Source organism: Exophiala aquamarina (genome assembly GCF_000709125.1).
Source record: "Exophiala aquamarina CBS 119918 chromosome Unknown aczIA-supercont1.1, whole genome shotgun sequence".
Taxonomy (NCBI): Eukaryota; Fungi; Ascomycota; class Eurotiomycetes; order Chaetothyriales; family Herpotrichiellaceae; genus Exophiala; species Exophiala aquamarina.
Genome location: NW_013550587.1, coordinates 4,054,481 through 4,077,943, shown reverse-complemented (window position 1 = coordinate 4,077,943; position 23,463 = coordinate 4,054,481). Strand labels below are relative to the sequence as shown.

Below are 23,463 nucleotides of genomic sequence, written 5' to 3'. Positions count from 1 at the left end.
ACTGCGCATGTGACCGCCGACCACATGGAGGAGCGATGAAAGAATGGAGAACTTTCAATTATCCTTCTGCAGGAACCGGCAAGATCATGACATGTGAAAGTAATGTTGAATAACAAACCCTGGCACCCGCCAGGTAAGGGTAAACAGGTGCACCCGCCTATAAGGCTATAACTCGTACGTCCGCACGGAGGCTCCAGACCGAGAAGCCCTGATTTGTCTACAATACCCGGATTAGCGCTGACGTTGTCGTAGCTCGGAAATTTGTTTCGCCGATACGGCCCTCCCCTCTCACGAGTCTACGAGTACGAGGAGGCCTTACTGTCCGCGGACATTCGCAATATGATGCCAACAGAGCCTATTTCACCTCCTTGAAACTAGATAAAAGAAGTTCAGAGGGAGCTCTCAGCGCATAAGACACGATGGATTCACTCGCCATAATTCCCCTCTGTAGCAATACAGTGATATCGTGGTCCATGCGACTGGAGTCGTGGCCCCGAGATATTTGATTGCAAACAAGAGTAGAGAACAGATCTCGCGAGCTAATTACGTACCTTGCCAACGGACGGCTGTCTTATTGTCTGACCGCCAAGGCCCGGGGGAGGGGACAGATGCATTGCATCAAGGAATACTCTGCTAGGCCACTTGGAGTCTCCATCTGCCTTCAGGAACTTTCATCAGCTCGTGTACGCGGTGAGACATAAATGCCGGGATAATCTCTCCCGTCGCTACTCTCAAGCTTCAACCAGTAACACTGGCCGCAGCGGATGCATCCGCGGCTTGCTTCATTCGCTCTCTCGCGATGTTGATCTGCTCCGACAGTCTCCAAGGGTAGTCGAATTTGCCCATGAAGATTTCGCAAAGCTGGCACGCGTTCGTCAGTATACATCGCTCATCAATATGTGAAATAGCATCGGGGGATGCTCACCTGGATGTCCTTGCAACTTCCAAAGTGATCGTCAGTAAGCACCGCCTCCAGCTCCTCGACAGTCTTTGCACTTTGGCTCTTTGCCTTGATTCCAGTAGCTTCCCGCGCACCAAAGAACTCCAGCATTTTCTGATGATCCCACAACATGCTGACGTCGTTGTAGCCTTGTTCAGGGCCATGGATCGCCCTCTCGATGGCATAGCCATCGTTGTTGATAACGAAGATAATGGGCTTATACCCGTAGCGGATATAGCTACCGATCTCTTGCACCGTCATTTGTAGACTTCCCTCACCAACGATCAGAATCACCCGCCCGGAGTGTTTGAGCTCTTTAGCCGCAACGAGAGCTCCAAAGCATGCCCCGACGGTGAAACCAATGGAAGACCAGAAGATCTGGGTAATGTATCGAATGTTCGGAGGGAAAGTGGAGTCTGGTACACCAAATTGTGCAGTTCCGGATTCTGCGAGAACAATGTCGTCCTCTTTCAAGAATCGACCAAGTCTCTGCCAGACGAATGACTGCTCAATTTTCCCCGAATCGGACTTATTCAAAACTGGTGGCTCAATTTTCGGCTTGGACGACCGCCTTGGGACGTTGAACTTTTGAGGGTAAGATTCTAGCTCGGCAACAATTCGCTTCAGTATAGGGAGGAAATGAAAGTTGTCGAATTTCTCGTCTTTGATTTGACAAAAGTCGTGGCCCAGACGTACTACATTTTCATCGTTGAGGTATCTGGTGAACCCTCCAGTGTTCGAATCTGACAGAAGAGGTCCGATGTTCAACACCAGATCTGAGCTCTCAAGGCCATCCGCAACTCCCGGAAATGATACTAAGCTACGTCAGTAAAAACTCATTGGTCGAGAATGAACGAGGCGTACCGCGGCCGTTGAAGCAGCCATTATAGTATGGTTTTGTCTCGTCGATGACTCCTTTTGACAAAGGTGTTGAGTAGCTGGGGAAACTTGTCAACTCGGCTAGTTGTTTGGTCAATTGTAATCCTCCATGTCGAATGGAGAGTACGTCGGCCAAGATCGCTGGGTTTGAGGCCTTTTCGATCAAAGAGAGTACTGTTTCTACAATCCTGTCCTCTGTTTTGCTGTCAGGATTGGTAATTGACGTATTCAAGGGGGTATCTAAGCGCTTGGCATCCAGCTGTACGGAGACGACATCAGCGGGGACATAGATGTATACTGGCAGTCTGCTCTGAACACAAGAAACGATGACGCGGTCAATGTCTTCTGCCATGGTCTTGTCTTCCATCAGAAATGCATGGTCCTTGCGAATGGGTGCGGCCATGTGAATATAGATGCCGTGGTCCATGTTTGGTGCCATAGTGTGGTGGAGCATGACTCGATTCTTTTGCACTAAATTGATGAAGAGAACCGTTAGTATCAAGTCCCGTTTCAGCCATCTGAGGCTCATATCGACTTACTCTGTCTGGCAGGCATGCCGACAATGTGGATCATTCCTGCATGCTCGGCGTAGGCTCCTGCGACACCATTCATAGCTGACAGTTCGCCAACGGCGTAGGTTGTGATCAGGGCAGCTGGAGAGCCCTTGATCCTTGTGTAACCATCAGCAGCGTATGCTCCATTGAGCTCATTGCAGCACCCGACCCAGTTCAAGCCAGGCACTTTATAGATCTCGTCGAGGAGAGTAACTAGCGGATTCCAAGAGTCAGCGGTAGCTCCTAGAAGTCAAGCATAGAATGGCATGGGGATGATGTGCTCCTGAGATTGCTACTTACGGTTAAAGTCACCAGGAACACCTAGAATATGTTCGGTCCCTAATTCCTTGATACGCCTGAAGAGATACTGGCCCATGGATATTGTTGATCCCGCCATGATGGTTATTTGACGTCGTGCACGAGACGCTTATGAATTGTGGCGTAATAGAAGCTATGGATGGAAGTATACCAGGTTGTTGATGATTAATAAAGAGACTTGATGCGGGAGACGTGGGGTGAGGGGAAGTGAGGTCAAGGTCACGTGGTTCGGCGTGATGAAGACTCCCTTCGATGGTTTTGTCAGGCGTCCTAGTAAGTGCCTTGGGTAGGCGCCGAAGAATAAGTCTAGAAGGCGAGATCAGACTTGTCAATTTGAGCAGTGAACTCTCATAACGTGGGGGAGAGCAGGGTCATAAAGAGATGTCGATTGTTTAGAACGCCTTATGTCAATTCTAACCAAAGCACATCCCATGGGGGGGAGACGACCGAGGCTCGTTGATGCCCGGAACAGCCCGCAAGAGCCCGCTTATCGACGGGCAATGAATAGCCGTTATTGCAGATTGGTGAAGAGCTGTTGGTTTTCCAGGGAAATAGTTTTGTGGAAACTGAGAGGCCGCGGACCCATTGTCGAACGTTTCCTCGATAACCGCCAGATTCCCTCTGATATTTTGACCCACGACGCTTCAGCCAACACGACGAGATATCCCGATCGATCCAATGATTTCAACGGAAATTGAGCGTGTCGAATAGTCAGTATGACCTGATCAGCCGATACCTAGAGTACTCGCGGACGGAAAACCTAATTGCCATAAACGGTTTGGTCCTAGAGGGTGAGCGAAGGCTGCTTTACCCTGAGCTTGAACTGACTCTCACGAAGTAACTCCCTGAGCAGCACTGAGCTATTCACAGGGAGCGCCCAAGTTGGCCCTTCAGCGACCGGCTAGGCCCACTCCAGCTTCTACACTTGAGTGCCCGCCTGAGTCATGGCTAAGTCATACACAGTACAGTGTTTGAGCCGTGGCTGTGCGGTTCTGGGATTAATGGTCTCGTGATTGGGCAGCGGTGGGAGGGAGGGGGCACTGCACTCTGCCACCGCGATGTCAGCCTTGCCTGATCCACCTTTTGATCAACACCTCTCATTCTTGCCTCTCAACGAAAATCCCTTCTTTTCGCTATCATGGTGACATTCTGCATTGCCATTTCTTAGTTTTCTTTTCCGAAGGACTCTTTATCTTCCAGAAATTGCGCATTCCAGCTCGTTCAAACTTTTGCAAGGAGGCTAGATATGCCCGGACCACACGTATGGCTTCCGAAATGGGACGATGCCGAGGACAGTGTTTGGAGAAAAGAAAGTGGTAAAAGAGAATGCCGTCTCAGCAGAAGCGAGCTTGAGTCAAGTTGTCGCACTTGTCTTGAATTGAATCGTCAACACATGTTGGGTCGGGCCGCAGTTTGTGTGCAATATTCTGACCTTCAGAGGTCGGTCACTTCTGGCTGTCAATTCTGCTCCCTAATCTGCCAAACACTTCAACACTTTCTTCCATACAGTGAGGAGAAATGTTTCGCACCAGATGAGGTTTTTGAGTTGAACATGGCCGCAGGAGAACCGATTCTTCTTGACAAAAAGATGATGTCGCCATATTTCCCCAGTCTCATGCTCTACATGCGGTCTGGTATGCTTGGCATTCTTTACCGGTTCACCAGGATTATTCGCATGTTCTACGATTGGTAATATTGGGCAGACAACGCACAGGAGTCGGACATGTTTGCGACCGCAAAAGAAATCTCTACCAGTTTCGGTGCCAAAGAATGCACGGAGCTTGCGAAAAAGTGGTTGACAGACTGCGTCAATCTTCACAAGGACTGCAACCGAACCTCTCCTTCAAGACGCCCCCAGCGCCTCATCAACATTGGATCCGATAACACTAAGATGAGGCTTTCGGAGGACAAAGCCGTTTGTGCCCCATATGCAGCTCTCAGTCACTGTTGGGGCAAGTCCCATCCCATCACTACCAAATTGTCAACGATAAATTGTAGAAGACAGAATCTGGATTGGAGTTTGTTGCCGGCAACCTTCAGAGACGCTATCACCGTGACACGGGGTTTAGGACTAAGCTATCTCTGGATCGATTCACTCTGTGTCATTCAAGATGACGATCGTGACTGGGAGGTGGAATCTGCCAAAATGGGCTCTATCTACGAAGGAGCTTATGTCGTTATCGCAGCAAGCATGTCATCGGATCCAGATTGTTCTTTCCTCTCTCCTCGGAAAAATATGTTTACAGACTTCCTCGAGGTAACATATCGACAAAAGGATGGAAGTCACCGTCTTGTTAAGGCAAGGCCTGTCATGGTATTGAATAAGTCCATCGATCCGCTTGGCAGACGAGCATGGACGTTCCAAGAGCAGCGACACGCCGTGCGGCTCCTTCGTTACTCTACGACGGAATTGCAATGGAATTGCCGCACTAAGTTAGGATGCGAATGCGAATCCACCCACGTTAAGGCTTCGATTTCAGACATTATTTACGGACGATATTGCATTAGAGACGTCAATAGCTCGTCAGAGCAGGTATTCAGCGAGTGGCAGACAATGCTCCCATCTTACACAAGAAGGAGTCTTACAAAAACATCGGATATACTTCCAGCAATATCTGGTATTGCCGAACACATCTACGAGAAAACCTCCTCTTCCTACTTAGCAGGGCTGTGGAAGGATAATGTCCTAAGTGATCTTCTTTGGCAAGTTTCACTCTATCTACGTGACGACATTTCGGACTATAATGGCAACATTTGGGGCTTCTCGCTACTCCGGACAATGTCGACTTACCGGGCGCCAACGTTTTCCTGGGCTTCGATAGATTCAGAAGTCGAGAACATTTGCGACGACTTCGATACAGACGCGCAGATGGACGCAGTCATTTTAGATGCACAATGCGCACTGAAAGGTGCCAATCCTTTTGGTGAGGTGACTGGTGGTCATATCAGACTTAAATCTGCTATAGTACAGGCTATATTACCGCCCGCTATGAAGATGATGTGGTAGGCAAGCGAGAGACGCTAGAATACATGGGACGTTTTGAACCAAACCACCATGGAATGACTACAGATATGATCGCCGACTTTCCTTTAGTCGAATGCCTAGCTTGGACTGAAGCAGGAGTACGTGTGCGGACCATGAGACGGGCTTCAGTCGGCGATGATCTTAAATCGATCACCGGCTCTGTTTTCTGCGTCGCTCTTTTCCGCGGTCTCAAAGGCCGTCAGTTCGGGCTAGTATTGGGACACTCCCCTAGAGTCCCAGGAGCTTATGAACGACTTGGAGTTATGGCTTTTGATCGTGTCTACTCATACGGAGATGGAAAGCGGGTTGAATTCGCCGCTGAGGTTTGGTTTGCGGGTGCGGAACGATATGCCGTCACAATTGTGTAAAAAATCAAATCAGGTCAGTGTAGGCCGTTGCTTGATAGGATGAGATTTTTCAGTAGTTGAGAATTGACGGAATCGTTTAATTGTCAATCGCAACAGCAACGGAGACCTGCATCCAGTTATTAGGAGAGGTATTGGCACGAGGCTAAGAGGGTGATCTCTACACTTAAAGACTTGAGTCTTGGTGAGCATCTCGTCGGCTTCCTGAGAGAACAACTAGTCGTTTAGATATGAAGTGCACCGGAACGAGAACATCTCTCCTGAACCTCATCATCAATTGCTGCCTTTTCCATCTGCTCTAGTCTATTTCAACAACGTGGATATAGTTACAGGAACAGCTAGATCAAATCCTTTCTGCTAGACAAACATTGTTTGAGTCAATATACTCCTTGGAAACCTTGCATACCCCTCGACCTTTTCCCACTCTGTCAAGAAATCCCTGGTCGCGAACAATATCTTAAGTTGTGCGGCTAGATACGGCAAGCGCACACTAAGCACTCTGGTTACGAAGTTCTGATAAGCTTCAAGAGTCAATTCTTCCTTAAATTTCCCTAGTGAAGAAGCGAGCTGAACTACCTCGTCGTATAGCTGACTTTCGTAGCCGGGGTTGTTGCCGAAATCTTCCTATGTATCAGCGAAGCGCTCTAGGAGACTGTCGACCTTCTCGGTATTATCTGAGCATAGTGCCAAAAGAACACGGATCCTATCCACTACGTGTGTAGGTCTAAGATCAAAGAAGCGGCAGAGTCACAATAAAAGTGAGAGTCGCCTTCTCTTCTCTTTTCATCGATGATATTATACGCTTTCCAACTCCTAAACTTAGATATTGAGAAAAAGTTGATAAGTTGATTCCCAACTACAATATCATCACCGCAAAGTATCCAGCAGTTCTGTGGAAGGACTACCTGCTAGACGATCTATACACTAGTCCAATATGTCGTCGTGTCCAGTAATCGATGTAAGTCTTCGCGCACGAATGAATCGTACGGGCTTAGCCGCCGCTGAGATTCATCCCTCGGTAGCTCATAGCTGTTGGAGCAGGTCCCACAAATTCTCTCGTACTTGGTAGGCTGCGCATCGATAACGACAATATGCTGTTTAAATGGCTTGAGGGTAAGCATTCCCCATTCGTAAGAGATGCCCGGGGGGTCAATGTCTACTGTAGACTGGTTAATGTGATTAATAGGCTTTGTGGCCGAACTCGAGTTGGTTTAGAAGCCACGAGGGCGGAGACGGGCCGATCTAAAAGTGGAAGAAAATTCGGTGACCGCTTCGGTGACCTCAAACGTGCGTAGCTTCGCTGGCGGTTCCGTGAGGTCCCCTCTTTTTGAATGACACCTACGAGGAAATAGAATGTATGTCGCGCTCTTGGCCTGATAGCTTGCAATCACAGCGCTCAACTGATTTGTACAGCGAGTATAGAATCCCAACGTGAGCAATAATATTGAAGAGCGAGATATACGCCATCTAACTATAGATAAATACGACCCAGATGCTTGCTATCGATTGGAGCAGATATTGGGACGAAACTCTCTTTCTTGAAACGCCCAGGCAAACTCCAGCAGACGCCTATTTGTACAAAACCCATCGTTCAATATATCTAGGTACTCTTTGCCACTTTTGGGCGAGCCGATCACCATATATTTTAACCTCGTTTTAGAGGAACACCAAAATAGTAAAATAGTAAAATCACTGGAAGACGTTGTTTGATCAAGCACCTCCTCTTCCCTGTTCAAAGGTGTTTACAAGCTCCCTGGTCAAGTTCTTCTCAGTCAACCACGAGTCGTGGGATGGACTGTATCCCTTCCACCGTATTAGATACTCCATGGTGCCTGGTTGAAGCATTCTTGAATCGAGGATTCCATCGACCTCCCAGTACTCGGTCTCGCCTCCTCTCTGTTTCTTGAAGTATTGGATCCACTCGGGCGTCAAGTGCTCCTCGGGCTCCCAAGAGTCGGAATCTTCACTCATATCCTTCCAGCGAATCAGATACTGTGTGGTGCCACCGGGCAGGGTGCGTGATTTGAGAACATCCTCGACGGCCCAGGAATCGTGACCTTTGGTGACTTTCACTGCTGGTGGAGCACTCCTCTCAGCTCCCGATCGGAAATTTCCCAAGTTCGACAACTGAAAGCTTACCTTCCGACCAGGTCTATTCTTTTCCAGACCATCCTCTTCCACACGCGCATAGACGCCCTTGGATTTCCTCAATGTGTACCATCCCAGGACCAGTGTCGCGACAGCACCGACTTCTAGGAGTCCGACCACGAGCGCTCCCCACCACGCATAGCGCATCTGGTAGCAGAGTGCGTGAAGGTTTGCAGTACCCGAGTTCAATGCATGTCGACGTGCGCAGGTGAATGACAGCAAGTCCCAATGTTCCTCTGGCTTGAGATCGTCAACCTTGTAGAGTATCGCGAGAACGATCCAGAGCACGAGGCAGATAGAGCTGACAATAAGCGTGAATATGTTACCAACGTTAGTCAAATGTCGAACCTATTGAAATGTCAGCCATCAACCGAATTGTCCGGCGCAAAGACCTATCGAAAGGAGTAGCTTACTACTGCTGAAAAACTGGCAATGCAAATAGTCAAACTCAATGCGGTGGCCACAGCAGCAGCGCTCAGGAGCAAGATAGTCGGCTTCATCTTGAGCCCCGTCGGCCAGATAGGCTCGCCATTAGCCTCATCGTGCTTTGTAGAATCATACACCGCAATGGCGTGCCCAAGAACCACCACCAAAGCGAAGGACAGCACCAGTGACAAGACACGCAGAACCAGGCGTGTCCGATAAACAAAGCTCGCGCCTTTAGGGCTGGGGAGATGAGATTTGGCCAAATGATGGATGGACATGGTACGTTTGAAGAACGAGTTCGACGGCCCGCCCGATCCACGCATTGGCTGCATTGGCTTCATTGGCTGTTTTCCCTCGAGGAGCGACTTGCTCGCGGTCTCGCTGTCGTCGCCCTGAGGGATCTGGTCTCGGTACGCTGCGTTCGACATTTTGGGTGGCCTTGATGATATTTTTTTCGCAGAGGGCGTGTAAAGTGAACGGCTGGCGCGCAAAAGAAGAGAAAACTTCATGTGCCCGCAGACCGGCCTGTCATCGTACATATGTAGGGAAGTCGAGCTTATCAGAATTGCCCCAACCAGCCTAGTTCGGAGCCAGTGCATCAAGGGGTACACTATTACGGACCGCCAGCGCCATTGTGAACTGGGACTCGAAGGGGGCGAGGTCATTTGGGAACCCATGAGAATAGCCATTTGGCCATGGGTCTGACCCTCTGCCATTGGCGACTGGCAATTGCAGAGGGGTTCAAACAGCTTGGGGAGGCGTCTCGGACCAAACCGACCATACAGCCCCAGGCTGTGAGGTGATCTAGTACAATAAGAATCTGACGTGGTGCACTGCCGAAGAAACGAACGCCAATGATAGGGTCCAGACTACGCCGAGTCTGACCAGCCCTTTGCCTGTTTCAGTGGATGGAGGAGGTGGCTGATAACCAGAGCTGGAGATTAGCCCATCTGACTAAGAGGACTCTATTCTCGGGCATTACTGCGTCATCAACCAAGCCTAATGTGGATTGAGGGCGATGAATGACTGGCATACCGATCCCTGTCTGTCCCGTTGAAATAGCATATACTCATACATATCTGCTTGCTAACTTGGTGATTAATGTAAGAGTTCAAATCTCGGCGACTCAATAAACACTTGCCCTTCCTAATATAGCCCCGTGCGATGTTGGCTAGTCCTCAATGGAGAATGCTAAATGTCGAACTGATCCCTACGCAATCGCAATAATTTACTCCGCACCCAGTAGTCCAAGTGACATTTTGTGCTCTATTGAACCGATGCCGCTTGTTAATCAGTGGCGGTCAGCCGTGGGTTTAGTCCAAATGCTAGTTACTTACGAGGACTCACAAGGTAAAGACGAGCGCAATTGCGTGTCATCTACTCATACACTATTCAAGGTAATTTTTCGTAGCGTTGTGTCCTGTACCTTCCCCCTTGCCCTGACCACCTTTTGTTCTTTACTGGTAATCTTGTTCTGCCCTCGTGGCCATGAGATCGACGCATCAAGTATGTTGTAGCACGAAAGCATTGTGAACTTCAAGCAGTTTAAGGCAAGTATTAATGCACAAAAGCCATGCAAATGCTTCCAGCACAGGAGACTTATGTTTCGGTACGTGTTATCTCTGCTGGCAGAGTTTCTGTTGTTACATATTGCTAAGGTGGAGTTAGGATCTCCTAAGACATACCTTTTGGAATGAAGATTTAGGCATGGATTTGGGGCTACGGAAATAAATGAAGAGTTGATTCCACTATTCATGAACGGGTAGCGCTCCTGGTCACCCTTTGAAACAACCTTTTGTGTAAGTTGTACACCCACACAGGACATGCAAGATAAAGAAGCCCAACGCCATCGACAAAGAAACCCATTCCAGCCAGATCCCGCTCGCCATATATGTGTACAAAAAAGCAGAATTCGAGGAACCCCTTTGTTTGACCACTACTTTCTTGTTTTCGGTTTTCTCGAGAACTGTGTTCTCGAGGAACGATACTGCCCATTAGCAAGATCAGTGATCCGTCGTTCGCATCAGATATCAAGGTAGTCAACCCTTTGACAAAATCAAAAATGTTCCCTATCCCGAGACAGCTCTACTGGCCAAGTTTTTCCAGCTGTTGACTGAGTAACCGATTCACTCCGTGCTCAGGATTATCCCGAGCACTCGCGCCTCAACTTCAAGACTTAAACCACCCCTTCCCGTCCGCTGTTGTTCGACTCGTCAAGAGATTAGGCCAGTATTTTATGAGTCGTAGGTGGTATCCAAGCAAGAGCAGGTGGAAGAATCAACTATCCAGGAAGAAACAATGTTACCACCACGGCACAGCTTCCTTGGTCGAGATCTGGCCACCAAGTTCGGGCCCAGTCGACATATCCTTCGGTTGATCAGCCAATGGACAGGGAAGAAGTTTCGACATTCTATCAATTATCTTGTACTTCGGTTCTGGGAGAGCTCTGCGCTTATGTATGCTGAGAACGGGCATATCAAGGCAAGCCCAATAGAAGCTCATTGATGGAAACAAATATTTGTTCCTTAGGAGCGGAAACGGCACTCCATGGACTTCCTGCCGATAACAAAAGTACTCCGTAGCCAGTATATAGCCCACTGCTATTGATTAACTTCGAATTCTGTATCTTCTACTATTTAGTACGGAGCTCGGCACGTGTGGATCAATGCCGGGCTAGTCCGTAAAGCCGAAAGGACCGTCGCTTTAGGAGCGGGGGGTCGTCACGTCCCTCAACCTAAACCAGCTTCCGAGGGCTGGTTGCCATGTTTCCCGGCCATGAAGGTAATGCGTTTGACTTGGTCCACGCACGCTACTTGGCAGGCTCAATAAGGGACCGACCAAGCCTTATGAAGCAAGCGTATGCGCCCACAAAGCTGTGTTGTTGGGTCGAACTGCATGTGGAATACTGATGGCAGTATTCCCGAGAAGAGAGCCCCTTTTACTTCTGGCATAACGTCGTCTCTGGGCGCATAGAGAACACGAATACCGGGCGACCAGGCCTTCATCTGGGCGGCTGGATCCGAGACGCCAGAATCATTACTTTTGCGGTCAGGAGGTTTCGGATACCTCATAAGATATGGCCGAAGGATGAACGCCTCAAGCGAATCGGTGCCGTAAGTTACTGCCCGGTCGTCCATGCCCAAATCCAGTCTTAACAATGTAATACCGCGTACTCCCCAAGGCTAATCTGCTTTTACTACAATGGAAACAGGGACTAGAAGGCATCACGATCGGATCATCCACCTTGGTAGGGAAACTTCCGACCAGCCCTGCGTGGCCGACAGAAGAAACTCAGGTCCTAATCGCAAAGGCGAGAGCCGACTCCTAAAATCGCAAGCATCGCCGCCAATATAGCCTGTGGGTTCCTCTTCAGCAATAATGATTTCATAAACTCTCAGAGCCTGAGCACCTTAGTTATGTCGCTTATGGTTAGAAGCCTGAAAGTATGGCTGCTCAGCAAGGCCAACGAAACGTTTAACGAGCGGAGGAAGCCCGATTCAGCTAGGGTTGTCACATCTATGTGCGGTGTCCTAAGATCAATCAAACCGTGTCGACAAGATGGTGCACTAAAACAACTATTGGGCACGAGCTTTCCAATTCCCATTGCGTAAATATGCTGCCGTCCTCACTACATGGCGCATGAGCGGGGCTTACTCACCGTGAAATTGGTTCCTGGATACTTCTATGTTGCCAATCGCGCCATTGTTTACAGTCCGTCAATGGGACGGCGCGCTTCAAACATTTCCAGCCTTTGATCTACTCATAATAGTCAGCATACTGAATCGCTTTGTCTATTGGAAAGAATGTCAGCCTCATGCGAGAGCTTCAAGGTTGCGGAACTTGAGGCTGCGGCGCCCTGGTTATCTTGGATCCGATGATCATCCTTCAAGAATACTTTGTATTACTACGGTAGCGGCAGCTAGCTGTCGTGCTCGGGGAATTCTGATGCAGGATTGCTCACTCAGCGAGCGTCTTTGAGTGAAGCCTAGATCTAGAATTCACCAAGATCTATCGGAGACACACGGGGTGCCGCATCGCAGAGGTCTTGAAACTGCGACGAAGAATAAAAATTCGGATTGAGGTATCTCAGGCTCATTTGAAATCTTGTCAGCCCGAACCTCGCGCCAGGTTTACGACATTACTTCAAAGGAACGAATTTAAACTGAAGGAAAAGAGGGATGATATAATTCTCTGTGCTTGAGTCTGACGTATCCCACCGGCTACGAATTTCTTTGCTCCCTCTCAATGCAAGTTGAAACGGGACGTTCATACATAGTGATACACGATCAAAGTCTCTTAAACTTATACTTCCTTGACCCTCACTTCAGAATCCTTTTCATCTCTGATCGTTCCTCGTGGCTCCACACGTTTCCTTTTCTTGCGATCGGGATTCATAGTTCAAAGTCAAAGCTAAGTCTCAAGTCTCCGACTCTCACCACCGCCATCGATGTCCTACCATTTCTTCATTGACGAATTCATTTTTCGTCTCTCCACGCACATATATTGGTGGGTATTCTAGCCCTTCTCTCGATTTTTGAAAATGCCTCGGGGAACCATGGCCACTGCGGCAGTCGAACCCAAAGATCCTAAATTCGATGCGTTCGTGATCACGGTCAAAGATTTGGTTCTGCAGGATCCGTTTCCGGAGCATCCAGAAGCAGAGTTCATACATGTCAGACAACCTTTTCACAATGAAGATGTATACAAACACTTGGCCGAAACTCTGGGTACAGGCCGCACAGCTCAGCGCGGGTCGGATAAAGGTCTGAAATGGGTGTCTAAGGGACTCGAAGATCGAACTACTACCAAATCCTTACTGGTCGGCTACGTATTCCAAGGGAAAACGCAGTGTGGATACCCTGGTATAAGTCCTCAGGATTGTTCTAGACTTCGTCCAAGTGACGGACTGATTTGCTGCTTCACACCTGACTTCAGCAAGTTCTTATATGTGGTCTCGCCGATCTCACCTGATTACCGAACCTCTTCCATCATTGAACCCCTCAACATCCATCTCTATGCAATAGTTGTGGAGTCGGGAATAGGCCGACCCTTCAGAGTACGGCATGACCATGTCTTCTTCCTCCATGAGTTCCGGACTCATGGAATACCGATGCAGGAGCGGCGGCCGCGGGCATGGTTGAGAAACGTCGGAAAGGTGTGCAAAGATCTTGCAACAGTCAAACCTACTGATGATCCCGATGCACCAGTCCACCCAACACAAAACGTCAGTGGATTGATCGGCCCAGCATCCATCAGTGATGATGAAAGCAAATACCTTGTCCATTGTCTCGACGAACCTGTCGAGCTCGGCAGCTCCAACGACCACAGCGAGTCCCGTGCATCCAATTGCTCTTGGGGTCCAGATTACCACAATAAGTGCTCGGAGGAAAGTGAGGGCTCTTCGACGAGCTCGGAATGCATGGAGCAAGCCAGAGAGGACGAATCAATGGGCACGGTTCTGAAGGCAGCAAACGATAATCACCATGTGCTAGCGCAGAGTCTTCTTTATCTGTGATGGGAGACATCTCTATGTGGATGGAAAGCGAGGTAATTGCCTCCGAAATCACCCTTGTGAATAAGTGGGCCAAGCGGATGCGAAAGACCACTACTGAGATTCATGGGTCTGGGTCTGGGTCTGCCTCGCCGGCAGCTCGGGAGGCAGCATCGCAGGTGTGGACAACTTTCTTCCAAGAATTCAAGAGATTGTCCAAGGAGTCTCTGGAGAACCTTCGAGAGTGCACTGTTGTAGGCTCGACCCAGGATGAGGGGCGAGGTTTGCTGCTGGAGACATTGAAGGAAGATCGTGAAGTATGAGGATATGAAGGCAATCAATGGCGAGGAAATCTTTTCCATCGCACAAACTTGAGACTTCGGGTTCGCCCAGAGATATCTCTTTCGATTGTGCTTAAAACAACAGATATTCAATCATGGGGCTCGTAGGTGACAAGTCTAGCTAATCGGCATGGATTTCAGATAAACAAACGTTGGCTAGAGATGGTCATGTTAAATCCCCAGGCGAACTAGCGACGATCAGTCTCTCCATAGTTAGAAGTGGCATGGCATCCTTCCTCATCCCACTACCAACCCTTCCTCGCATCATCAACTCAGGTCCACGTTTCCCTATCCCACTGAAACCTTGGTTCATGCGTGTTCGAATACCTACTAGGTGACGTGCTCGCACCGACCGGATTTCTTTCGTGCCCGAAGCCATGCCATTTCTCTTGCCAGCTCTCAATACTCTCAGTATCAGAGTTGTTCTCCGTTCCACTTCGCCTAGCCCGAGACCTCCGAGGCTCAGGAACCCGGTGGACGTTGCTTGTTTGCGTCATTGGACTAGAGAAACTAAGGTGTCCTCGCTGCCTCGGAAGGGAACCGGAAATGGTTTCAAAGCTCTCTTTCGCTCTTGCCTTTGTCGCGTCTGCGTGGTACGTGCGTCGGTAAGGACCATATGTGATGTCCATGAAACCATTGTTGTCACCCGTATAAGTTGCGCGCAGGGAACGCACACTCCGATTTCTGGATCGAGTTTCGGACCAGCGGTGTAGTGTGGTGAATCCGGGACACCAGGACATGTGCATGTCGAATGACTTTTTGTGGAACCGACGCCAAGCGAGGAGAAGAACGAGCATGAGGAACGCCACTCCAAATACCACTGACAAGATTATGGTCAACGTACATGCAGCCTTACTGCTAGGAGGAATTTCCGCTGAAGCGGGTTCAGTTCCCACTGTAGACGTCGGATCTGCCAGGGGTGCTGATCGAGAGGAGCTGGCTACCGTTGCTGCTTCTGGCAACGAGGAAGACGTGGAGGTGGAAAATGTGTTTGGCGTTATAGATGCATGAATAGCGGATTGAGAAGTGGAGTCTGAGTCAATAGAATTTGTCTCCGAGGCGGCTGCCGGAGTTGTTGGATCGATGATCTTTGGACTTGTCGGACGGTAGGACTCTGTGGTGGTCATGACGGTGGAGGGACTGACATTTGAAAACTAGCGAAACGGCATCAGTATCTCTAGCTGTATACCAGTGTTCCATTCGGGAAATAAACCAGATAGAGGTGCTAATATTCTCATCTGGGGGTTGAGGTATTGATTTGGGGGGGGGCATATAATTCAGGGTGTGGGTACGCAGGAATGCCGAGAAACGTGATCGGGCCTCTGATGGAGCAGCTGGGAGAATATCTGGGGGAAAACCTTTGACGAAATTGGAGGCCATGGTATACATGGTCCTTGAGTGCTTGGGTTTGTGGTGGCTGACTTCCCTGGATTGGATTGCAAACTGCAGGGTTTTGAGGCAAAAACCAATAAGAAGCAAGATGATGTTTAGACAGTGAGGCAAATCAAATGACAGCATGAATACTTACATCACATACTGTGCCCGAGGAGGGCGAACAGCTTGGGGATGGCATGACCGTCGCAAACGGGTCTTTCGCGCTGAGTGACCGTAAGATGTCCGATGTACTTCCCAGTTCTTCACGCCAACAAGTGAGGGATGCCCCGGGATTACTCGTCTTAAGCGAATGGCATGAGGCCCCAATAACATCCAATGATGTCGGTGTATCGGGAGATGTTTTTTGTGCATTCGATAATTCTGAGGATGCCGTCAGATTTGGCGGAGCTGTTAGATCGGTTGTGTGGAAACTTGGTGATCCGAATTCATTGAAGTTGTTGCTAGATGAGAATATTGCCATCGTATCATTTGCGGTGCCGCTCTCGGCCGTTGGGACTCCAGATGGCGGTGGTTCTGCTGGTAATATACCTGGGCCTCCAGTATACGGGGGAGGCCTTTTCCGGGAAAATACAGTCGGAGGTCCGCTTTGGTGGCCGGCTTCCTGCCAGAGCGCCGCTGTTGGTAAACTGTATCCCATCCCTGTTCCCGTGTCACTCCAGTTCCCAAGATGAGAACCTGAGCACTTTGCCAAAAGCAGAAGAGTCGAGTTGTTATCCGGAGCTATGTCTTTCACTTTCACGCCCAGCCTAACTTCAGACGGCAAGGGATAGAAACCACTGCATTCTGCTGGTCTGTTTCTCCGAACGATATTGTCGCCGCACCTGCGTTGTGACATGTAGATTCCGAATTTCTCGAATGAGGAAGAGGGCGATGAGGTGATGGGGATAGAGCTGTTTGAAGCATAGCCAGTTTGAGTGAAGCCAGTAGAATCGGTTGCAAACGCTCTCCTTGCACGAGACGCATGGCTGTGCACAGTCACATCAGGACCGGCAACCATGGTGATCGGGGCATGCGTCCTAATCACAAAGCTGCCCTGGTATACGGCAGAGATAGGCACAAGACTTTCTGGAGGACCAGAGATCAATCTGTACCTTCCACTAATGAGCCAGGTAGCAGTCTAGTTGTTGGGTCAAATGCAGGAGTATCCATCCCGTGTTGTTCAAATGTAGACGGCTGTTTTTGTCAGTGTCTGGCTCGTATCGAAGGAAAAGGTTACCAGTCAACATGAAGACCTATGTCATGAAATCAGAAACGCAAAACCCTAAAATCTTCCTAAGAAATGGTCTAAATGTCGCTCAGTAAAGACTCAAAGATGTCTGATGTTCATATCTGATAAGATGAGTCAACGAGTCAAGTTTGAACTGATGGTCCAAGTGAAGCAGGTCCTGACCCTGTAGCTCGGGATCTCTGCACAAGTGCCCTTTCTCAGCCCAAGCAGTTACAGTCGACAAGGGTCAGGAGCTTTAAGTCAGAGTTCTTGTTAACTACCAAGAGCACAGGAAAAGGGACACAGGGCTCCTATCACGTTACCTTGCCCTGGATGTGACAGATAAGAACATACAGTTCTTGAAATATTCAAGTGAGGGGGGCCGTACAGTAATCAGAACTTTGTGGTTGATCCACTGTCGGGGAGTGCAAAGTAAAACTATGATTTGTCTTTCATGGATCATCATTTGGGCTGTCCTTTGCGGGTCTGTAAGGATTTGATAACGCACGTTTGAACCTGGGTATGGAAGATCAACTGAATTAGCAGGAGAAGGGCGCACCAAGCTTGGTTCTCCTATCGAATTGTTATGTTCTTCCAACTCCCACAAACTTGACAACGTTCCGTCATTACTCTGCCGAGGCAGCCAATCCGTCCCAATATCCGGCGGATAAAGAGACGTTCTTGTTCCCAGGACCTTTGATAGCTATCGGAAGCAAGAAAGTCTAGACATGTAGTGAACTCGGACCGATAATGCGCCTAAACTCCCTTTCAAAGTCGATGTTGAGGCAAAACCACTGTTGTGAAATCGTCGACCAGAGCCTCAAGTTAGCGTCGCGCCAACCTTGCGAAACATGAGCCCAGTCCTACCCACGGCCCCACCATTGGAAAACAAGTTTGCATCATGCTGTGTTTCGACACTGCAAAGCGTGAGTAGTGTTGGTTAGATCGTAATATAACTAGCAGCAACCGCCAGCAGCTCCGGATTGAACGCCCTGTCCTTGTCCGACTTGTACAGTGGGCTTGTTGTTGACGGTGGTAGTTCCCATGCGTTCCTTGATTTGACGAGCCATAGTCAGGAAGGCTTGTTCGACATTAGATGCATTCTTTGCGGAGGTCTCGAGGAACGGGATCCCCAGGCTGTCAGCGAACTCCTGTTGCCTGATCAGTATCCAACACGTGAGAAGGAGCCTTGTGACCGGGTGTGACGAACCTTTGCCATGGTATACTCGACCACCTTCTTGTCCGACATATCACTCTTGTTGCCGACGAGCAATTTGTTGACGCCTTCCGTGGCATAACGGTCAATCTCCTGCAGCCATTGCTTGACATTGTTGAAAGAGTCCATGTCCGTCACGTCGTAGACGACGCAGATTCCGTGTGCGCCTCGGTAGTAGGAGGATGTGATGGTTCGGAAACGTTCCTGACCGGCCGTGTCCCACTAAATAATGTTAGAACCCAATTACTACCGCATATTATTTAGGCAGACGCACGATCTGTAATTTGACGGTCTTTCCATCGAGTTCGATTGTTCGGATTTTCTGGTAAGTAGTCAGCCTCTGGAATAGCCCATGCCGATAGTATGTCAACACGTACGAAGTCGACACCAATGGTAGAGATGTAGGACTCGGTGTATGTATCATCGGCGAATCGCAACAACAGGCATGACTTTCCAACACCGGAGTCACCGATAAGCAGAAGCTTGAAGAGGTAATCGTATCTAACGATGAGGTCAACGTGATGTTCACGGTAGCCGGACAGGCGGCAGGAGAGATCGGGTGGTAATAGTGTGCATGACTCTATTCACAGTTAGAATAATGCATTCGCAGGGTGCAAGGGATAAACCCCCAATGGTTGGGGAGGTTGCGTAGGGGATTGATGACTTACTACTCTGGATTCATGATGGCGGATTAGGGCGGATCTCCTGGAGGATAGGAGATGGGAAAGGATGAGGACAATGGATTGATCGAGAATTAGCGAAGTTGTCAGGGCGTTGGTGGTTTGAAGCGAATGGAAGAGGGATTTGATGATGGAGAATCAATAATGAGAAGGAGAGTCTGGCGTTTGCGGCCAGGCTGGAACTGGAACTGGAACTGGGATCTCAGTAGAGAGGAATAGGATTAGGCTGTGGACTTGACCTGATGGGTCACACCGCAGATGATGGTCTCCGTGGCGTGGCGGACGACAGCTGAGAGGATGGCCTCACTTTGTTGGCTTGGGTGATTCGGTGCTTGTTGGAGGGTGGAGGACTGCTACGACCCATCCAACTGGAGACAAGGAGGGAGACAGGCAAAGACACACATGGAGTCAGCGGTTTTGGCACATTTGCCTTGTTTGCTTTGGGATGACAAACATGCCAAGGACGATATTACTCATCGATATGATGCCAGGAGCAGGAGGCACCCAGAAGGTGCGAATAAACGTGTGACAAAACTTGAAGACAGAAGCGCATGCGTACAGGGAAGATACACTATCATGATTCATAACCTCTAGCATGAGGAACACATAGAGTCTTGTCTGCTATAGTTTGTCTCCGTTCTCTGCCCCAAGATGTCACAGCTGACAACCAACAGTTCCCTAGTTTACCATATGACGCTGTCTAGACACAACGGGAACAGTCTTAATTCGATATGATAGGCTTCGATATCGACTTCCCCTTGAGACTTCCCTTAAGAAGGGCCCAGAATCCTTGAGAGAGGTTTGAGGCGGACACCACAAAATCACAGTAGCATCCAACAATGTATTACCAATATGTGTTCGCCATCTGCAAGAACGACTGATTCTTTGTTGACCAGCACTTCGCACCCATATCGAGAGTGGTCACAGTCAATAGCTGGTGCACTATTTTCCATTTCACTGACATACCTATCATTGTCAACAAGCTTGACAGTACAGATATCAGTCCCAGGGGGTTTGTCCCAACCTCCGAACTCTTCGGGGTGACACCGATGAATGCCCAAGAGTGCTTGACAATTGCCACCAGATGCCAGACTCTGCGGTGCAGTGGGAGCATCGACTAGATAAAGTTGCGAGCGAAACAGAACCACGGTCAGAGTGCTTCCAACACAAATGATGGGAACTTTATGGTCTCTTTAATTGTTAGAAGGTGGTGTAGCAGCATGTTCATCAATAATAGTAATGGAAAGAACGATTCCCCTTGGATCAAGTGCTTCGTTGTCATCACCTTAGGGTCTGAGGCGCATGCTAGTGACTTAACAATAAGTTGTTCAGTTGGATGATTCAACGGAATTGCTCCAGGGGCAGATAATATAATCTTCCGAGCCAGCTCGCGTCTAGTGTCTCAGTTCTGCCGCGGGGGTAAAGCAACAGTGTCGGTGAATTATTGTCGAATTTTCAAATGCTGGGCTTGCTGCAACAACACGTGCGAGGGCTTTTCGGCACGGATGACGACCTGTGGTGCACTGGCCTTAGGGATTATTGTAGGACTGAAGAACTCGCTTGATTCGGTTGCATGCTGGCTGAGCAAGCATTCCACGAAGATGTAGTTGCTGATAGTAACGGGTTGCACTCAAGCCGCAAGCGCAATTCCAATGGTTGATGTCGTGGCTCGTGGCTGTTATGGCAGCCCACAACACAGAAGGATGGTATGTCCAAGGCTTTTCATGAGCTGAAGGAAGCCTCAGGGAGACTGCAGCGCTCAAAGAAGGTAGGATACCGCTCGAATTCTGAGGAAAATGGTTTCAAAGGAGGATTAGGGCGGTGAAGCAGTGGGCAGGGATACGCAGAGACATTCATATATAAAAGAATATGTATGTGACTTGAAATGGAAACGGAAATACTAGCAATTCAACACACATAGAGATGAATTTTGGAGGCCGTCTCCATTTATATGTTCCTGGTTGGCACGCAGGTCCACGAGCTGAACCTTAAAGGAATGACTCACCTGTATAGACTGTCAACAGTTCATCCGACAGAGATAAAACCATGGTGGGGTTTTTGATTCAGGAATACAGAATGAAGACAAGGAAGGAAGGAAGGATATCAGGATAATTTGTGAAATCTCTCTGTTAGGTGATGTGGGTTGTGCCACTTTGAAAAGAAGTCTAACATGTTCATGGACTGCACATAACAGTTTTGCTCAGCTATGGTGATTCGTCCCCTGGCATACACGCCCAATGTCTCATTGCAGAATGAGTGGCTGCCAGGGAACCTGATCTTGATTTGCCCAGTCCAGTGATAAAAGGTTAAGTCATTGGACATGGTTGAGTTGAATGCCGGATGGCAGGGTTGGGATGTGTCCGAACATCCTTTTAGAGGCCACAAGTCACAGAACACTGCACATGAGAATGAGCGCTCATGTGGTTGTACCATAGTTATGCTCCACTGCAAGATGGCAATCACTGTCATTGAGCGTGCTTGCATACGGATGAAGGTGCGACTGCAGCACTCTTAACTAGGGCCAGCACCTGGACAGGAGGATTCATGTGAATTCTGGGAATGATCTCTAGCAGGGTATCTATCATCAAGTTTCGTCATTCATATCTCGCCCAGCCGAGGTGCATGAGCTTAGGCTCATCGTGTTGGCTGACGCAGGAATCTAACCATCGAGCACCATCCGCTGGTCAGTTGGTCCACCATTTTCCATGGTATCATTCTTTCGAGAGGTAGAAGAAGGTCCCGAGTCCCCAGTATCACCCTGGATAATTTCGGTTTCCCCCATCAGACTGGTCGGTAAACGAGCACTTTGACACCCTGGACAATTGTGCACAGCTTCATGGGCGAAAAGATCACAGTCGATGCAGAAGTGGCGGTGGCATGAAGGACATTCATACCGAGCACTATGACCGCCGCCGGAGGTTACCCATTCTTCAGGCGGAGGAACAGGTGGAAATGGTTTGAGACAGGCAAAGCAAGTTGCGCTTCGCTTCGCGCTTGACCAAGGGACCTCGACCCAGTTGACCAGCGGGAACAGATGATGATATGAACGGGCCAAATGGGTGGAGAGAATGAGAGTCAGGCCACAGACAGGGCATTCCGAAGGTAGGCTGCAGACCTTGGTGTCACATCTTGAGCATAGGTAGCCGTCACGACTCGGTTTAGTGTGGCATGCACACAGAGAAGGATGATCTTCGACCGTCCTTGAAGGGAAACCCATCATAAGTAGGGAGCTGGCAGACTTTGTACTGTCGTTTGTGACCGGAGGAGTGGTCACATTCATCATCAACTCTCTAAAGTGTTGCTCGTGAAGGACGACACCATAGCCAGAGATGTCTCCATTGTTGGTCTTCTTGACTAGCTCACGGCAAACAGCCACGGAAGCAGCAAGTCCAATAACAGAAACGCGAATCTTGTCAGCCACGAGGGCAGCGATGGTCGTATGGATGTCGCCTGGATCACTGCTGTGTAGCGCTCCGAAGACGAGAAGCGCTTCCCGAGTACCATGAGAAGGAGCATGGAACAGGGCAGCCCGGGTCATCTCCAAGGCATTCTGGAGGGAAGGGTTTCCCTTAGGCTCTTCTTTCCTGATGTTCAGGAGGGCAGCAAGGTGTTCGTTAGGGTTTCCCGACATGTCGCTGATGCGGACTGCAACGCCATCCCGCATGCCCACGATGCCCAACTGCGAAATCGGATTCTGCTCAAAGAATTCGCGGATAAAGGCCTCGGTATAGAGAAGGGTTAGGAGGTATCGTGTGGGACGCAAGTCCTTCTCGTTCATAGCCAGAGACATGTCGAGAATGAGAATAAGATGTCTGATGATGCCTCGCTGAAGGGGAGTAGTATCCTTGAGCAGTCTATTGAAAGGACTACGTCAGCCGGTCCGCTTGGTTGTCCCTCCAGTGCTAGACATACCTCTTCCTCTTACCGGCCTCGAGAAGGCCTTCGACGGCACCAGTGATTGTTCCATCCGCCCCCTCAGTCAACAGATCCCAGGTTCGGGTCACCTCAAAGTCCCGGGCATCATCTCGGGCATCCTCACGGGTATCAGGTCGACGAGTCTTGGAGCGGCCAGGAGCCTGAAGAACGTCGTCGTCGGAGACATTGCCCGATGCCGGCATCAGGTGCAGGATAGAGGATAGGGAGGACGAGGAAGAGAACCTGGCTTGTTGGAGTCGCGTGTATAACGTTGAACACCTGCCGTTGAGATGCTCACTAAGTTAGCCGGAGACAGCGCTTAATAATTTGCTCGCAGGTTCTAACTTGATTAAGCAGCTCGAAAGGCACAGGCGGGGAGTGCGCCCTACGAGTGGCCTATAATTGAACTAGATAGCCGCCAGTCATGCCTAGTGGGATAGGAACGCTGGGCCATCTCGCGGCTTGGAAGGCTCTTCGCGGTTATTGCAGGTATGAGTCGTCCGCAGGCAAACGCCATGCGCACCTCGATTGCTATCACACAAGCTATCCCAAACCAACTGGTG

The 23,463-nt window shown here is 49.4% G+C and overlaps 7 protein-coding genes across 7 annotated transcripts; 2 read left to right on the top strand and 5 right to left on the bottom strand.

Moving 5' to 3' along the window:
• Positions 1-738: 738 nt before the first annotated feature.
• A1O9_01439 (uncharacterized protein) lies at positions 739-2,770 on the bottom strand (the record flags this gene model as incomplete). The annotated part of the gene is made up of 5 exons (XM_013410597.1): positions 739-861; positions 926-1,755; positions 1,805-2,290; positions 2,359-2,586; positions 2,674-2,770. 5 exons carry the CDS (start codon positions 2,768-2,770, stop codon positions 739-741), a joined length of 1,764 nt encoding a protein of 587 aa, XP_013266051.1.
• Positions 2,771-4,414: 1,644 nt separating this feature from the next.
• Positions 4,415-6,084, top strand: A1O9_01438 (uncharacterized protein; the record flags this gene model as incomplete). Its single annotated transcript, XM_013410596.1, has 2 exons — positions 4,415-5,615; positions 5,663-6,084. The coding sequence occupies 2 exons, from the start codon at positions 4,415-4,417 to the stop codon at positions 6,082-6,084; spliced, it is 1,623 nt and encodes a 540-aa protein (XP_013266050.1).
• A 1,707-nt stretch (positions 6,085-7,791) lies between these two features.
• A1O9_01437 (uncharacterized protein) lies at positions 7,792-9,083 on the bottom strand (the record flags this gene model as incomplete). Its single annotated transcript, XM_013410595.1, has 2 exons — positions 7,792-8,577; positions 8,643-9,083. The coding sequence occupies 2 exons, from the start codon at positions 9,081-9,083 to the stop codon at positions 7,792-7,794; spliced, it is 1,227 nt and encodes a 408-aa protein (XP_013266049.1).
• Positions 9,084-11,514: 2,431 nt separating this feature from the next.
• Positions 11,515-11,628, top strand: A1O9_01436 (uncharacterized protein; the record flags this gene model as incomplete). Its single annotated transcript, XM_013410594.1, has 1 exon — positions 11,515-11,628. The coding sequence occupies one exon, from the start codon at positions 11,515-11,517 to the stop codon at positions 11,626-11,628; it is 114 nt and encodes a 37-aa protein (XP_013266048.1).
• A 3,131-nt stretch (positions 11,629-14,759) lies between these two features.
• On the bottom strand, positions 14,760-16,879 carry A1O9_01435 (uncharacterized protein; the record flags this gene model as incomplete). Its single annotated transcript, XM_013410593.1, has 2 exons — positions 14,760-15,641; positions 16,016-16,879. The coding sequence occupies 2 exons, from the start codon at positions 16,877-16,879 to the stop codon at positions 14,760-14,762; spliced, it is 1,746 nt and encodes a 581-aa protein (XP_013266047.1).
• A 1,166-nt stretch (positions 16,880-18,045) lies between these two features.
• A1O9_01434 (rab family, other) lies at positions 18,046-18,434 on the bottom strand (the record flags this gene model as incomplete). Its single annotated transcript, XM_013410592.1, has 2 exons — positions 18,046-18,240; positions 18,300-18,434. 2 exons carry the CDS (start codon positions 18,432-18,434, stop codon positions 18,046-18,048), a joined length of 330 nt encoding a protein of 109 aa, XP_013266046.1.
• Positions 18,435-21,644: 3,210 nt separating this feature from the next.
• On the bottom strand, positions 21,645-23,103 carry A1O9_01433 (transcription initiation factor TFIIH subunit 2; the record flags this gene model as incomplete). Its single annotated transcript, XM_013410591.1, has 2 exons — positions 21,645-22,839; positions 22,898-23,103. 2 exons carry the CDS (start codon positions 23,101-23,103, stop codon positions 21,645-21,647), a joined length of 1,401 nt encoding a protein of 466 aa, XP_013266045.1.
• Positions 23,104-23,463: the final 360 nt, after the last annotated feature.